Source organism: Eleginops maclovinus, chromosome 19 (genome assembly GCF_036324505.1).
Source record: "Eleginops maclovinus isolate JMC-PN-2008 ecotype Puerto Natales chromosome 19, JC_Emac_rtc_rv5, whole genome shotgun sequence".
NCBI classification, from domain to species: domain Eukaryota; kingdom Metazoa; phylum Chordata; class Actinopteri; order Perciformes; family Eleginopidae; genus Eleginops; species Eleginops maclovinus.
In genome coordinates, this window is record NC_086367.1 from 20887477 (window position 1) to 20904542 (window position 17066).

At 37.9% G+C, this 17066-nt stretch overlaps 2 protein-coding genes across 16 annotated transcripts in view; both read left to right on the top strand.

The window, feature by feature from the left end:
• The first annotated feature begins 169 nt into the window (after window positions 1-169).
• eif5 (eukaryotic translation initiation factor 5) lies at window positions 170-7950 on the top strand. 2 transcript variants are annotated; one of them, XM_063909001.1, is made up of 12 exons: window positions 170-265; window positions 1329-1545; window positions 2828-3107; window positions 3290-3371; window positions 3869-4041; window positions 4138-4249; window positions 4353-4483; window positions 5805-5966; window positions 6052-6213; window positions 6353-6517; window positions 7111-7251; window positions 7535-7950. In XM_063909001.1, exons 3-12 carry the CDS (start codon window positions 3036-3038, stop codon window positions 7631-7633), a joined length of 1299 nt encoding a protein of 432 aa, XP_063765071.1. In that variant the 5' UTR covers window positions 170-265; window positions 1329-1545; window positions 2828-3035; the 3' UTR covers window positions 7634-7950. The 2 variants fall into 2 exon arrangements, with proteins under 2 accessions (XP_063765071.1, XP_063765072.1); XM_063909002.1 differs by lacking the exon at window positions 170-265 and adding an exon at window positions 307-819.
• A 2795-nt stretch (window positions 7951-10745) lies between these two features.
• Window positions 10746-17066, top strand: part of mark3a (MAP/microtubule affinity-regulating kinase 3a) — a 48078-nt gene continuing 41757 nt past the window's right edge. For 12 of the 14 annotated variants that reach the window (XM_063908086.1, XM_063908091.1, XM_063908094.1 and 9 more), the window contains exon 1: window positions 10746-11325. In XM_063908086.1, the coding sequence (XP_063764156.1) occupies window positions 11275-11325 (51 nt within the window). In that variant the 5' untranslated portion in view covers window positions 10746-11274. Of the gene's footprint in view, window positions 11326-14383; window positions 14564-17066 lie in introns of those variants that run through there. The other 2 variants (XM_063908088.1, XM_063908098.1) reach the window with 2 other exon arrangements.

The window sequence follows — 17066 nt, forward strand, 5'->3', positions numbered from 1 at the left end:
GCAAAGTAACTAATGGTATTTAATTAATGTACCGGAGTACACGATTTATCTATGAAGTGTAACGGGGGTTGAAGTAGAAAGTAGCTCATAAAGGAAATACTCCAGTAAAGTGCAATGACCTCAAAATGTTATTTAAGTAGAGTTCGGACCTTTATTTTGAAATAAATGACACGACCGGAAGCTGCTAACGCTGCTGCGTCCGTTGGCATGACGTCGGTGAGTTAAAGCAACGTGAGTTAGCAGTGTTTCGCGGAACATTCGAGAGGTAAGATGCGAGAATAATTTATCACGAATTTCCCCCGGCCTTATCCTGAAGTGGATTCCTCATCGACGGTCGTTAATCAACAGAGAAAGAAAATGCAGTTAGAGAAACCATCGTTAAATACATCACTTGAAAATAACGTATTATCTTTAAACCCGACTGCGTATTCGTCTAATTACTGCGTTAGTTATAGAACGTCAGTTAGCTTAGCATATGGACTCTGGCTATTTTCTGGAACGCTGATACTGTGAACGCCTGTTTATATAACGGCTTTAGAGGCGCATAATGGGCTTGTGTCACGTTGAGAGTTATTATACTTCATTAGAATGTGTGGGATTTCTTGCGATGAAACACCACGTGTAATGTTCACTTTGGCCAGTTAGCTAGATCTCGTAACGCGCTCACTCATCATTAAGTTAATGAGATGTCATCAACATTACTGTAGTGTATGGGGAAAAGATGTAAAACCAGTTTATAGCACACTTAAACATGTGTTGTGCGACAAGGACTTCAAGAATTATACATCGATGGGATTATCAAGAAGCAACCAAAAACACGTAATTAACTTAACCTTTAAACTGCGCACTACATAAAAAAACACCACAAAATAAATGTCTGTCTTAGTTTATTCTGAGGGTGTTTGAAATTGGAGAGTTCAGATGGAATTTTGGGGAATAGTTATTTAAAAACCTAGGGTAAATAAGGACACGTATAAAGAACAGATGTATATCTGTCAAAGGGTGATCCTAGTGGTGAAAGGGTAGCCTGTTAAATAGATAGATACCTTATTCATTCGGAATTGGGAAATTATTTAGTTACAGCAGCAATGTCATCCGGCAGAATGACTATGTTTTTAGGAAGCTACTTAAAAAGGTACAGTCGGACCACAAACGCTGAGAAAGCACACCTTTTTTCTGAAATGTTATTTAGAGGGATTGTATGATAGATACGTGCGTGACGATAGAGCTGCCCACCCAATGAACGACCGCACCTGATGCTGCTAACGTTAGCGTTTTTTTTGGTCCGCAGTTTGTGTCGATAACAATACGCCTCCTCTCCCCTAAAGGTCCCCCAAAACCCCCGAGGACTTTCCAGTTAACCTCCGAGCCTGGCGACTGCACTGTTTGAACGCTTTAGGGTGTTTAACTGTGCATCTTTGGGAGCTGAAATAACACCAAGAGCCCTGCTGCAATCAATACAACACCAGCACCAGCCATCGACCAGCGTTCACTGCGGCTCTTGGACGATCAGCGTTGTGTTTATGTCTTTGTTTTGCGAAAACGGTAGGTCACAGCAACAGCTTGTGGGTTATCTTAAATGTTTGACTATTTCTATGTGTGCGTGGGTGTATTTCCAGCGGTATTATTGTGCAATATGACGTGTTTTCTGTATCAAAATGGCGTCTCCCAGTCCCACTCGTGTGTGCAGTGGCTGCATGACGCACTATGCACCAAGTAGCCAAGCTAAAGCTAAGTTAGCCTCCTTCTGAAATAGCTCTTGACCTCTGCCCCCTTTCTGAAAGCCTTCAGCTTCGGACATCACTGTCTCATTGTCACACCTTGTGAGTCATTTGAGTTCGCAGATAGTAAACTACAGACTAGCTGGTATTAAAGCCGTCAGTAAGGGGCGAGCAGTGAGGCAGCTGCTAGGCCTCCTCCTGTTTTTGACCTAATAACAAGAGAAGGCCTTATGTGACTAAAGCCAGAGGCCCTCATGTAAGACAAAAGGCTTTTACAAAATAACTTTTCTACATGTATGGTGACAAAACGGGTCTAGTTTAGGTCCTGGGTTTTATTTTTTCCTTTGGATTAATCTATCATGCTTGCTGACTGTTGGATCACATGGTCATTTGCTGCTTAGCTTTGAGTTTGTCAGCACATTTTTCTGACATCAATGGCTTTAATGGTTATAATCTATCTTTCAATGGATATGTAAATACTCAAACTTGCTTATAAGGAGACATATTTATTTAAGGATGTCCGCAATCTCCCACACATGTCTTGGCAGTGTCTTTTATTGAGTGTCATGCAGCACTTAACTGTTTCATAACTCTGTCTGATCTGGCTTGTTGGTTGCTTTCAGGGAAACCGTGAGATTATTTCACACTGCGATTACTGTCGAATACCTCGACTTTTAAGGCAATTTTGTGTGTTGCCTACAATTTTCCAGACCCTTACTTGGCATCTTTTTAAATTGCTAATTTTGTCTGACAGTCTAAAACCAAAAATATTAATGTTACTATTATAGTTTTTTACTATTATCTCCTGTTTACTACCTGAATACTGTCACAGATATGAAATGATGCAACCCAACTGTATATGGTAACATATGGTACTGCGAAAAAACAGACTGAACCTTTAAATAAGAATAACAGACCTTTTTTAAAACGACTACGAAGTGCTTTAAACTATTGAACCAACAAAACCATTCAAGGAATACTATGAAATACAATGCCGTTTTGTTCTAACTTCTATTCAGTCAAGTGCTAGAACAAACATACGACACGTTTGTTGTTGAATGTTTTTGAAATAAAATATTAATAGATTTTTTTGTCTCCTCTTTCAGAGCTGTTGCGCAGCCGTTGGAACCTGTGTGGTGGAAATCTAGCCTTCAAGCAAGGAGCTTGCGGCCACAGCGGCACAGCGTTTTTCATGTCAGAGACAGAGCGCGCTTGCAGTCGTTTATGTCATCCCCTCTTTTCCAGACAGAAGATCCCGAAAAATCCCCAACCAAGATCCTTTTATCTTACTGATAGTGCTAACATCCAGCCAAAATGTCTGTCAACGTCAACCGCAGCGTGTTGGACCAGTTCTATCGCTACAAGATGCCCCGTCTGATTGCCAAGGTAAAGGCTCGCTGTGACTGCATTTTATATTTGTACTTGTGTAAAACATGATTTCAGAAGTAAAAAATAACCACATTCATAATGTTTGTCAAATTGAATCTACCGGAGATATCCTTAATTAAATGTTGTATAACGAACTGCTATTCTGACATTTTGGTTGATGATCATCTGTTTTCATTCAGGTTGAAGGCAAAGGGAATGGAATCAAGACGGTCATTGTCAACATGGTAGATGTTGCAAAGGCGTTGAACAGGCCTCCAACATGTAAGTGTACAATGGCAGTTACTATTTGTCATGTAATCCCACCATCTGCCTGGTATTCAACAATGAAAAGTCATTTTATACTCAGAACAACCAAATATATTTAGCGATTTACAGCTGCATTTTCAACACTTTAAAATGGTTGTTTATTTTTTAAGCTTTATTTAATTTACTTTTCAACAAAATCTGTACAAATAGCTTTGGTCTTATGGATGTTGTTTTACAAAATAAGGTTCCAAAAGAATAATAATACAACCGTATTGCAGTAAAGTTAGCTGAATCAATACAGATGTTTTTAAAGAGTAGAAAACAAGAATGGGACCTTTTTTTTTAATCAGTGGTTTTTATGGGATCTGTGTGAAGCATGTTGAAAGCTAATAAAAAATGTCATCCTGGAAAATGTGTGTTAAGTCTTTGACTCGCGTTGTAGAACGAGCTGGCCTGGTTTACTGTCTATTTTATAGTAATTGTGACCTTTTGATGTCTGCTCTTCTCTGCAGACCCAACCAAGTTTTTTGGTTGTGAACTCGGTGCTCAGACCCAGTTTGATAGCAAAAACGACCGTTACATCGTCAACGGATCCCACGAGGCGAACAAGTTGCAGGACATGCTTGATGGGTTCATCAGAAAATTTGTGCTGTGTCCCGAGTGCGACAACCCTGAAACTGATCTGGTAAATATTTCGCAGCATCTGTAAACGTGGATCAAGGACCATTTAAGGCTTTGTGTGTTTTTTCTTAGTTCTAATAAGATTTACTGTTTGTTATAGCATGTCAACCCCAAGAAACAAACCATTGGCAATTCCTGTAAAGCCTGTGGATACCGCGGCATGCTTGACACCAGACACAAACTCTGCACGTTCATCCTCAAAAACCCACCAGGTGAGACTTCTTGTAGTTGCCAACAGATTTGATGGACCTCCCTACTGAGTTAAACATCCCTTAAGCAGATTTGATGATGACCATATGGTTTTTCCAATAACAGAGACCACTGAAGGTGGATCCGCATCTGTAAAGAAAGAAAAGGAGAAAAAGAACCGCAAGAAGGACAAGGAGAACGGCTCCGGCAGCGGAGAGGGTGGCAGCAGCGAAAACTTTGATGCTCCTCAAGTTGTGGTGGGTTTCTAGTCCAGAATCAGGCATCTGGAGTCTCTCGATGAGCTATGTCTGTCTTTACTTATTATTAATTATTATTAATCTCCAGAGGCCTCAAAGAGTTACCCCAACTGACAAGAGCAATGTCTCTGTATAGGGAAAAAAAACAATATAACTGGTAATTGTGGTGTGTGTGTGTGTATTTCAAATAATTTAACCAACCAATAGATTTGGATAAATATAGAAAAGTGATAAAATGGTCAGAGAAAATGCAAGCTTTTGTTTGCCACAAAGGTACTTTTTTTTACAATAATCCAAAACCCACTAGAAGAATCCTGTTGGCTTTTGTCAGGGGAATGGGGCCCACACAAAAATCCGTCCTCCAGCACTCTCTCTGCTGTCGGTGAAGAATTAGATTGAATTCAACGCTGTTATCAAATCATCAGGGACCTTGATAATCCTTCTGAAGGTTTCAATCTAAATATCAATCACCACAAATTTACTCAAGGTTATTATATTCACTCTGGAATTTTAAGTTTTCTGGGACAAAAGGAAAAATATGTAGCTGAGGTAATGAGAGAAATTGGGACATCCTTTCCATTTGCATTCGGTATTTGTCCCGAGACATTTCTACTGGTGTGGGAATCCGACATTTTGATCGACCTGTTTCTCAATAACCAGATGTTACCGGTCAGACATGCTGGCATTATTTGCGTACTGTTGGAACTTTAAAGAGGTAAGCTGTTTGTAGTTCCCGAGTTCAACGTCCCTGTGAGCGGCTGACTGTGTACTCAGTGCAAAAACAAAGATCAGCAGAGTCAAAAGTCACTCGCTGTCACACGGTGCAGTGTTACTGTGATTATCCTTAAAGTCTGTGTGGCTTTATTGACTATTGTTGTTGACCCAAACTGATGTTACTCCTTTAAAGTGATGAGATAACCTTAACAAAAGAAGTCGACAACCTCATACTTTGATACTTGATACTTTTCTGAATTTAAATGTTGAGGTTTGTTAAACATTGACGAGTTGTGTACTATAAACAAAGGGTCAAGATGCCTTTATTCGCGGCTTGAAGCCTTTATTTAAAGGTCAAATGCAGCAGCTGGTGCCCTCTGAAAGCATAGATTACGAGGCCAGATGAACAATATTCCGGTCTTGTAAACCATTTACTACATATGAGTGCTGATGACACCATGGTTGACATAAAAGGGTCCGTGCCGAATGAATGAATATCCCCAGTGTAATGTTTCAGCTCTTACTGACTGAAAGAAGAGCGTGAGGAAATAACATTACATGGTCAGCACATCTCAATAACTTTGTCCTCTCGACTTCCCCGCTGCAGGACAGAGACGACGATGATGAGGACTGGGCGGAGGAGACGACGGAGGAGGCGCAGAGGAGGCGAATGGAGGAGATCAGCGACCACGCCAAGAACCTGACGCTCAGCGAGGACCTGGAGAAACCTTTGGAGGAGAGGGTCAACCTGTTCTACAACTTTGTGAAAGTAAGAAGCAATTGATACGCAGGCTCAATTATAAACCGGCCCTGGTTTGTCCTCCACCTCCGGCTAACTCTGTTTCCTCCTCCAGCATAAGAAGGAGACAGGAACCATCGACGCGGCCGATAAGGATATCTTGGCGGAGGCAGAGCGTCTGGATGTGAAGGCCATGGGCCCCCTCATCCTCAGCGAGCTGCTCTTCAACGAGAACATCCGCGACCAGATCAAGAAGTACAAACGCCACTTCCTGCGGGTGCGTTGAATAATGCCTGACTGTAGTTTCCATCGGTCTATCTATGGACACAGTTCTTTAGACAATGCTCAAAACACTTCTATATTTGCGGGGTGTTTATCTCACGACTGTTTTCTGATGTTTAAAATGTTTCCCTCAGTTCTGCCACAACAACAAGAAGGCTCAGAAGTATCTGCTGGGAGGTTTTGAATGTGTCGTGAAGCTGCATCAGGTTCAGCTGCTGGCTCGAGTTCCCATCATCCTCAAAGACCTGTACGACTCGGACCTGTTGGAGGAAGATGTCATTTTCGCCTGGGCTGAGAAGGTGGGTGTAGATCTACACTTATTGATTAAAATACACGTTTTGTTTTCCCCTGCCCTCTTCATATTAAGCAGTTTTGAACTTGTATACACTTTAAAAAGTAACGATAGAGATGATCAAATATTTATTTTGGGCTTAACTAAATTAGACTTATTACATTCCAATCGATAAATCATTTGTTTTTACCTTTCTTACTCAAGTATGGACTTAGTTTTACACATTTAATCCTTAAAATCCTGTTTATTTTATTCAGGTCGTCGCAGAAAAAAATAAAATCTATGCACTTAATCCCCAAATAACATATTTATGAATAATAATTAAAATAAATGACATGGAATTCATCATGTATGCCTTTCTTAAATGCTTTTAATTTTTAAGAGAAATCTGTATAAAATTGTACTGTGAGCACTGCCCATAATTCCATAGTAAAGCAAGGCAGGAGATAAGATCATTACTCTAATCCATCACCACTAATCTGGATTAAATCCATCACAAGCAGAAGTGTTTGGATTAGGATTTATTCATCATTTATTAATTGTCACTCTATTTATTCGTCGCCTTTAACCAACCCCACTGACTGTGTTTTTCTCCCCCAGGTTTCTAAGAAGTACGTCTCTAAGGAACTTGCCAAAGAGATCCACGCTAAGGCTGCTCCGTTTGTGAAATGGCTGAAGGAGGCAGAGGAAGAGAGCGAGGGCAGTGAGGAAGAGGAGGTGGAGGATGATGAGAATGTGGAGGTAACTACAGATCTAGATCACTTTATGAACTTTGTTTTACAAGTTTTTGTCCCTCTAGTGGCCACTTGGCTGCATTTCTCTCACACTCAAAGAAATGGAAGCAAACGTCCGTAGTCGAGAAAACAGTCCCTTTTTTTCCCCCCATAATCCATAAAACTGAACTAGGATCTCCAATATTTAAATAATTTATGGACTTTTACCTCCAACTTTGGTATTGCCACTTAAACTTCAGTAAAGATATGAGAACTTCCCCTAACTCTTGTTAAATGTTCTTCGTCCTCAGGTGGTGTACTCGTCCTCGGCCCGCGAGCTCAAAGTGGAGACTGTGAAACCCGACAAGCCGGAGAAGGAGGAAGACGACATTGACATCGATGCGATCTGAGCGGCTCAGACGATGCTTTCCTTGTGTTGTGGCTTTAACTCACGATGCCCTGTGTTCCACCTAAACGGCTGGCCTCTCCCTCATTTACTCACCCCTCCCCCCTCCTCCCCACCTCCCTCTGCTTTGTGGCATGAATTAACATAGAGCTTTACTTGCTGCACATTAACTCTGTAATTGAGATGTATTTGGTTGATCGAATGAAGTCGCTTTGGGGTTTTAATCATGGGTGTTTGGGGATCATTTTGACTGCACATTGTTCTTTTTCTTTTGGTCCCTGTATTTTTCCAGTCAATAAAGAATGAATGTTTTGCTATCCACCACACTGTGTTGTTTGTGTGTGATGGTCACTGCTTCAGGTTGTATTAGTTATTAAATGGATTTATTAAGAACAGCTATAGTTTGTTATCTAAAAGGTGCATTGTTGAGTACAAGCTTTTGGGTAGTGGGCAGAAGTGCGACTATTTTTAAGGAGTACGTGGAGAAATCGGTTAATTTTAATTACTGATTTCGTAATAAGTCATTTCACCTTTAAAATATGCCGAAAATATAGTTTTGACCTTCTCAGAGACCTCAAATATAAAGATGTCCTGCTTTTCTCAGTTATTTGTATCATTTTTAAACTGAATATCTTTGGGTTTTAGATTTACACAACACATCTCCTTAGACATTGTTCAGTATTTCTTGAAAATAAAAATGAAATGAGGTGTTTACTGAGCTTTTTGTTAATTATTACCCTTCAATTTTATTGTCCAAAAAAAATACACAAGCCACAATCTAAAAACCTTTTATCCATGCCGAGTTTATAGACGCATTAAAGAAGGGAAAACGTTTGTGCAAAAACAGTTTTAACACAATGAATTCCTCAGAGACGTTTCCTGTTACATAAAGTTCAGCTCTAAACCGAAACATGACAGTTACGGAAGTTAGATTCCCTTTTTTAGTGTGACTATTGAAATTAAGTACAAATGAGTAATTTAAATTCAGTTTCTAGTGAGATGATAGACAGTATATCTTAAGAGTGAGACAAATCAACCACAGTTCCTCCTGGTGATGAGTCCTCTCTGCTTTCTGGGCCAATAGGATTGAGGTCAGCCGGTTTCCTCACTTCCTCCCGTTCAGCTGGATACACCGAGGCTGCATTCAGGGGCTGTCGGAAATATTCACACCGCCTTTATAAAACAGTATGCTTCGCAGTCTGACTGGAGGTGTGAATATAATGGTCATTAGAAAATGGGTCGTAAATTATGATTGTGTTAAATATGAGACATTATGCTGGTCTTTTACAATTGAGAAAACAAATAATAGAATATGAATTACTTATTTAATATACTTTTTTTTGACCCACATTTATACAGTTACTACAAATACTCAGATTAATAATGCAGATATAACGAACTACTAAATGACTGAATGTAAATAATTAAATTAACCCCACCTTTACATATATTTTGATGCCAATACTTTAGTTAAGAGTAAAATACTGTACATTTTACACTACTGCATTTATTTGGCACTCTGTTTTAATTTGATATGATGCATTACTAAAATAATAGTTTTATGCAAAGTGTCTAAAATTGAACAACATGCTCTTATATGATGCATTCATTTATAATTAGCAATAATTTTTAATTATACTTTGACACTTAAGTATGTCTGTATAGACCAAAACAACCACATAGTAATGAACAAACTACATATAAGAGCAAATGTGGGATAATACAGTCAGTATAATCATGCAAGGCATTGTAGTAACACTTTTGTGCTGACTTTAGCCAAATCTTGAGTCTTGTATTAAACTATTCAAAGCTCCTTAGTCTGTAATATTTGTGGGTATGAAATCCCACTCCCACAATACTTTGACTTTACAAAGCAGATTGCACAAAGACTGATTTTCTGGACCCTGCGGGGATAGCAACCATGAAGGTGTGAGATTATAAATAACTTCAAACATGGGTCATGCTTCAGATTAAAGTTAGAATTTTTCCAATTGAGGAAAATATATTGTTTTCAGGGTTATTACAGTGATAATTCCTTGGCTTTTTATGGCTTTCAGGATTTGGTTATAGAGTCAGTACACAGGCTTGTACAGTAAGCCCTGTTTGTGACGGAGGCTGTATGCTTTAAGCCTCCTGGTACAAAGAGCGTCTCCCAGTGACACATTTCTCAGAAAACTCTTAGCATTATGATGTTTTATGTAAGTATATCCCATACAGTTAGTACTAGATCCTGGTAAGTTATTCACAAAGCGTCTGAGCCTCTAAAATAGCATCTAAGGTGAAACTGTTTGAGGAGTAGAACCGAGGAATTTTAAGAGGCTTAATAGTTTCTGAAGCTAAGGAGAAAATGGTTTATTTGCTGGTTTATAGAGTTACATGCCAAACCACTTATACAGACTAGACAGCCAGGACTCAAAGAAATTGCTGAAAGTTGATTCACATCTGATTAATATCAGGTCTGCTTTTCAAACATTTAGAGAACTTTTTATTTTGGTTTATTAAAGTTTTTGAATTAACTTAACTTAACTAAGACCTAGCACTAAAGGGAAGTTTCAAGATGTTGGAATATATATTCTGGCTAATGCAAATAATCTGAATACTTCTTTCACCACTGTTGATCATTTCAAGAAAATGATATTAAATGTGCAAACAATCAGATATATTATTTTAATTAATCAAGAAAGACAGAAGGAAACATTTCCCCTTAAAAAAGATAAAAACAATAAAAATGTACAATAGTAAAGGACATTTTATGATTACAAATATATTAATAAATTAAATATTAAACATTTAAAATTAAATAAAATAAAATGTAATAAAGTAAAATACAATCAAATAAAAAAATAATTAAATAAATATATAAATAAAAAAAGATAACAATAATATATATTTTTTTTATTATTAAAGAAAAAAGTAATATCATGTGTTGTTTTTTTCACTATATATAATATAGTCAAACCTTACCCATCAGATGAATTATATATTGTTTCAGCTTTACAGAAAAATGTGTGCTTGTTGGTTATATTTTGTGTCTAATATCTTCATAACATTCTGACGTCGGAGTCGGGGAGTGGTCCCTGAAGGCAGCCTAATCCAGCCCAGCCGCTGAGTAGCCATTTTGGTCCCACCTAAAACGGACAGAGCAGCTTCACTTTGGGCCGCCGGAGATGGAAGAAACCCGAGTCGACGGCGATTATTTCAGCCTCCAAAACCTTCTAAATCCCTCCGAGAAACATCGACTGGTGACACTCGACGCCATGTCTTCTTTTTAAAACAGTTTCGATATAAAAAGGAGAAAAAGCCTGGGGTGTTTTTTTTTTTGTGAAGTGGCGACCGACAGTTTAGTTAGCTTCACTGACTCAAACACACAAACGGACAAACGGACAGACGGACACTGATTTGAGTTTGTACGCGCCATGTAAATAAGATTATTATAGTGACGGTTTATTTTTATTTTTTATTTGCAGTCCTTTACAGTTTTAGGTGCTCGGCTGTACTAACACGTCCGGTTTGAAAAATTGTCACGATCCATGCTGAGACTGTTTCCCCCCGGAGAGCAGAGCTGCAAAGCAAAGCAATAATCTTTCAGTTATTTTGGATTGGAATTTTTTTGGGACACTAAACGTTGCCAGTTGGAATATAAAGATGTCAACAAAAACTCCTTTGCCTACAGTCAACGAGAAGGTGACGGAAAGTGTGAGTATAAAGGGTTGTTTATGGTGTATTTATTGCTGTGAAATTGTATTTGAATGTTTCTAGAAGGAGGGTGATTATGTTTGATTATTGGCAGAGGTGAAAGAAGTACTCATAACTTGTCATTGAGTAAAAATAAAAGTAACAGAGTGTAGGAATCCTGCAATCAAAGTGTTACTTGATTAAAAGTACTGAAGTATTAGCATCAGAACATACTTAAAGTACCAAAAGTAAAAGTACTCATTATGCAGATTGACCTATTTCAGATTGATGTATATTATATGATTTGATTATAATTATTGATGCATTAATATGTGAATCAAAGCTGTTGAAGGTGGAGCTATTTTTGGTTACTTTGTATGATGCAGTGTTGCTTGAGACTGTTACTCGTGGTGTAACTACAGTCTCATTTAAGTGTTAATTGAATTGCATATAACTAATCCAAATCTGTAACTAGAGTTATTCAATAAATGCAGTACAGTATAAGTGCATGATTTACCTCTGAATTGTAGTGGGCAAGTAGTACAAAGTAGCAACAATGTTAAATAATTAATCAGTAAAGTACAAGTACCTCAAAATTGTACTTGAGTACAGTACTTGGTTACTTTCCGCCACCGATTGTTGGACTGCATGATAGCTAATTGTTTCACACTTTCGTAAACAACCATATCCTATACGTCAAACACGCCCTTTAAATGTAACATAACGTTAATATAGACACATATTCACATTTGATTTATGTTTCTGTGATGAGTTTTATTCTAACTGTGGGTAATAATTGGGATGAAGTGAGGATATTTAGGCCCAAACCTCGAACAAAACTACAGTACTTTGCTTGGTGGTTTCTGGCAGGCAACAGTAGTTTCTGTCCTGGCTTCCTATTGGCTCTGCCAGCTGTCATTTTAAAGCTTTCAACCGCTCAGCTTCCTAATATGGGCCCAATTGAACCCGCCTCCTCCTGACCAACCGTCTGAAAGAGGGCTGTCAAGTTAGTGACAACGTGGCTTCCGGACAGGATTTTCAAAATAAGACTAATCTCCAATTTGTGATAAAGGCAAGAAAGCGTTGTTGTTGTATTCATAAAAGAAAATCTATTGTTGTTGCTAATTTATGAACTCTTTTTTTTATCTGTCTTTACTGACACATGTTTGTATAAAAAGGTGCAACAGATACAGAAAAAAACGCAATTATTAAACATTTAATTACATGGTGAGATACCTGTTTTATTTATTTAATAACCTGCAGAAACGTTGGCTTGGTATTTGACTATACAAAATAAATAGTTGTATGATGTACAGCATGTCACTTAAATATACCGTTACATTAAACATATTCATTTCAACATTAGTCTTAAGAACTCGATATAACCTACTGAAAATCTCCTATTACACTTTTCAATATCCCAAATTGATGTTGTTATATTTAAATCATTTTATTTGGTTTTATAAATATATTAAACAGTGTTTAAAAGTCAGCCACCACTTCCCGCTTGGCATTATAGGTCTGCAAATGGCTCAGGATTTACTGATCATTTAAATAATGACAGGTTAATTTGATGGCGATTAGATCAAATGTATTAAGGGCTCTGATTGTTTTGCGTAAATTGAACTGTTTAACCTTTTAGGGTGTCAGAAAAATGGTGGTAAATGTGCCATTACAAGTTTCTAGGATCCAAGATGATATTCTTATTCTCATCGATAGTTTAGAAACTTCCGATATCTATTTGAAAGCAAAGAAAAGCAACAAGTCTTTACATTAGAGACGCTGAAACCGGCAAATGTTTGGCATTTTCATTTGAAAAATACCCCACAGGACAAACTGTTACTTAAAATTGTTGACCAATATTTTGCTGTTAATCCTCTAATTCCTTCAATGCTATAGAACATTTACTCATTCAACATGAAATGGAAAAGTGAGAGCTATTGCACAAACACATTTTATATTTTGATGCACTTGTAAAGTGTATATTAATATTTACTAGAATATAATTCAATAAGTCTGTATCTGCTCTGTACGTCCTCCTAATCCGTGTTTAATTCTTTGTGAGGATACTTTTCTGTTTGGAATGATTTCCGCTGGCTGTATAAAATCATTCTCTCCACTTGTTGCATCCCTTTCCTTAAGTTCCCGTTATTTCCCACCACATCCCTCTGTGTTACTGCAGCCTCACGTAACGGATACATGTGATATTATCAGGATCTCGTGACTCATCACGGTAGCTGCAGATAACACTTATCCTTCACAAACAAAAGCACTGTGGGCGATAAAATGTGGGGAACTTCTATTGATCCCTGTTGGGGAAAATTAGGCCACTTCAGTAGCTGCAGATGTGAAGGAGCAGTAGCCAGAGACAGGCGACTGGGAACCAGCGGAATCAAAGATTTAAAACTGAAGAAATGACACTAAATTGATTAGTCTGTAAGAATTCTCTTATTATTTGGTTTTGTTTAACAAAATTGGTCGGACGAGACACTTTCTGACGTCACCTTTTGATATTGTCATGGCCATTCTTCAGTGTTTAATAATATTTCAAATATATATTTTTGGGGCATAAAATGCTTTAAAGTCATTGAAAATAATCATCGTTTGCAACTCTAATTAAAATAGAATACGAATAACTAAGTATAAGATGAAATAGAGATGAAACGATAAGGCTAGAGGGACAGAAACGTACTGTCAACTACTGATTTAGTCAATTTCTCAAGCAGAAAAAGTGAAAATGATATACTATTGAGCCTCCTAAATGTTTTTATGTAATATTTAATTGTTAAATAATAATTCATGGGTATTGGAGTTTTGGTCAAGCAAAACAGGACATTAAAGGTTCTCTATTAGTTTCTTATATACTTTTGACTGCATTTGGCATTTCATAGACTAAGAAAGGATCAAATTATTGAAAATATCATAAGCATAGTATCCATAATTGAAATAGGTAGTCTCAGACCTTATGTCAACATACTTTGGCTGGCATTGCAGCATTACCCTCTTCCAAAAGAAACGGTATGTCCCCAACACTTAATGCTTTTATTCTGAAAGGACAGGATGTCCTGGTTTCCGGTTTCTGTGTGTCTGCCTGTGAGCTGGCTGACTGGGATCAGTGTGTCCTCCCTCTGGCCTGTCTGTGGTTATCTGGGCTCTGAGTTGGGGAAAATCTGGTGTAGTGGGATCTCTATGGGCATCATCAGTGTTTTCCTGTTCAAACATGACGGGCTCCCATGCAGCCAGGAGACACCGCAGCCTCGTGAGTAACCAGCACAAGATCAAATTAAACTGGGACATATTGTTTACTTACAGGAAGTTGTTAGCCAAAGAAAGGGTGTTTTTTAGTTTTTTACTTAAGTTAAATCTGTCCTTTCTCTGTTGGAAGGCACAGTTTAAAGTGTCCCACAGGCTTTTTCTTTGTGGCGTGTCTGTGGTATTCAACAGTGACCTTATCCTATTTTTATCTCCCCTGCTATCACTGTAGAAGGCCTCAAATATTCTTTTAGTCACTTAAAGTGTGTGTGCTGCTCAGCAAGGTACTTTCAAATGACCTTATACTAGTTTACTGCATTTAAAATAATCTGAGGTATTTATAAAATATAGTTTTTGGAGGATTTTAAGTTTGTTGTGGCTATATCCTGCTTAAAAGTACCTTTTAGTATACTTTGGTGTGTATAAAGCTGCCCTATTCTAGCGGTCATATCCTACAGAGTTACTTTAGTTTTCGTTTTTTCATTGGATTTGTGCCTGTTGAGGTGTTGTGCATCATGTTAGTCCCCTGCCCTGGCTTTATATAAGCTTCCAGCTTTACATAAACTCTTGTTATTCGTCTCCTCACTTTGATCGTTGGGCTTTTAATTGTCTGCAGGGTGAATGGGGTCAGTTAGGCTGGGGATGGGCAGAGGGCACCGCTGCTGTTAATGAGGCATCACACAGTCGATACTGAGGCCACACCGGGTTTCTATCAGATCTTTATTGGGACACAGAGGGGAGCTTTTTTTTTTAACACAGCACCAAAAATAAATCAATCCCTACATTAGTGTATCTGTCAGAGTTGTGCACCACAAAATTACGCCACCAAACCTTTTTCCCGCACCAAAGTCAGTCTTTGGTTAAAGCATGACGTTTGTTCATTTTCCTGGGGATTCTTTAACTTGTTGTCATTCAATTTACCCAAAAAATATCTAACTTTCACAACTTTTTGCAGCATCAAACAGGCAGATATTCAGGGTCTTAAAATGTCTTAAAAGTTTGAAAAATGCTTTATTTGAAACGAGATGTTTTTAAGGTTGGTGATGTGCTTTAATTTAAACCTAGAAATACTCAACATAGTCTGGTGTTCACCTACACATTCACTAAAATCAAGTCTTAATGTCTTCGTTAACGCTTCTCACACCAGACGCAGCTTAAACCAGAGATAGCTCATCAATAAAATAACCATGAGTAGAACTTCTTAAAGTCAGTATGAACAGATGTGATGATAGAGCCTTCGAGAGTCTTATGATATCTATTTGAGCTACCTGATGTTCTTTCATAAAATCAGGCAAGGGCAGCACATGTACAGATAGACAACATGTTCTAGATATTAAGGAAGATAAAGATTGTTTACACACTCGTGTACCGACTGAACTGATGAGGAGATGCATCAAGATGTGGCTGCTTTACCAGCTCTGCTGAAATAAAAACAGTATTGTTTTTCCTGTTTCTGCACCAGACTGCAGCTAAGATTGACCCATTTACATTTTCATGCGCCTTTTTTATAAACCTTTATTTGTTGCTTTATGCTCTAATGGGCCTCCTGTTGGTCAATAACTGTTAACCAGCTCATAAACACAGTATAATTGTACAGTATGTGATATAAAAAGAGAGTGACACACAGTTTGTTTTCTTGGCTGTTGAAACTTAGGAAGACATGAGGCAAAATGTCTGAAACAAGCAGAAATCTGTCCTCTGAGATAACGATTTCTGGTCTTAAATAAAGTCACATCTATCTTATTTAGTCGTCAGTTTCTTGTGCGTGAACGTGACCTTCGTTAATATGTTGAGCCGGGGACTGGACAAGTCCTTTCAGTGTATTCTCTATGGGAAAATGCAGTCGGATTTTAATTAAGTCATCCAGAGGCAGCAGAAAATGATCCTTAATTTATGCATTGGGGTTGTCTTTGGCAAGTTTATACACGTCAAAATAAAGGACTTTTTATATAGCAGTTTGCACCTGAAATGATTTATTTTAGAGCTGAAATTAATTGTTTATCGATGGAAAATTTGTCGGCAACACTTTTGTAAAAGCCTCATTGTTAGTCATTTTTCGTTCCATAAAATCTGGGAAAATAAATATGAGTAAAGCCTCTTAAATGTGAGGGTTTTGTACTTTTGAACTGTTGTTTTGACAGATCAAGCCTTCCCTAAAGGCCTTGTGATGAATGCTTTTCACTGTTTTCATTTCATGGGCCAAATTATTAATCAGTTAATCGGATTTTATCGTCAAGCAAAGGCCCGTTTATTTATGTAGCACATTTTGAGAGACAAAGGAAGTCAAATTGCTTCAAGTAATGAAATAAAAAGAGGAAAAAATGCTTAAAATATGAATAAATGCAAATTACAGGTTGAGAAAATTAACAGTTTTTACCCCGGATTCAAATATGTTATATCCTCTGAAAGTTTATCCTAATGTAATCTAATGCTTGCTCTGATATGTGGTGGATGAAATGGTGAAATTGCCTGTTAAACACTCAGTTTCCAGCCATCTGCGTCTCGAGGAA

What these genes read in the sequence shown, in the direction of transcription:
- eif5 (XM_063909001.1), top strand. Translation starts at nt 3,036, where the DNA reads ATGTCTGTCAACGTCAACCGCAGCGTGTTGGACCAGTTCTATCGCTAC. An exon ending in TGCCCCGTCTGATTGCCAAG is followed by an intron (nt 3,108 to 3,289) that starts GTAAAGGCTCGC and finishes GTTTTCATTCAG; the next exon opens with GTTGAAGGCAAAGGGAATGG. An exon ending in CATCCTCAAAAACCCACCAG is followed by an intron (nt 4,250 to 4,352) that starts GTGAGACTTCTT and finishes TTCCAATAACAG; the next exon opens with AGACCACTGAAGGTGGATCC.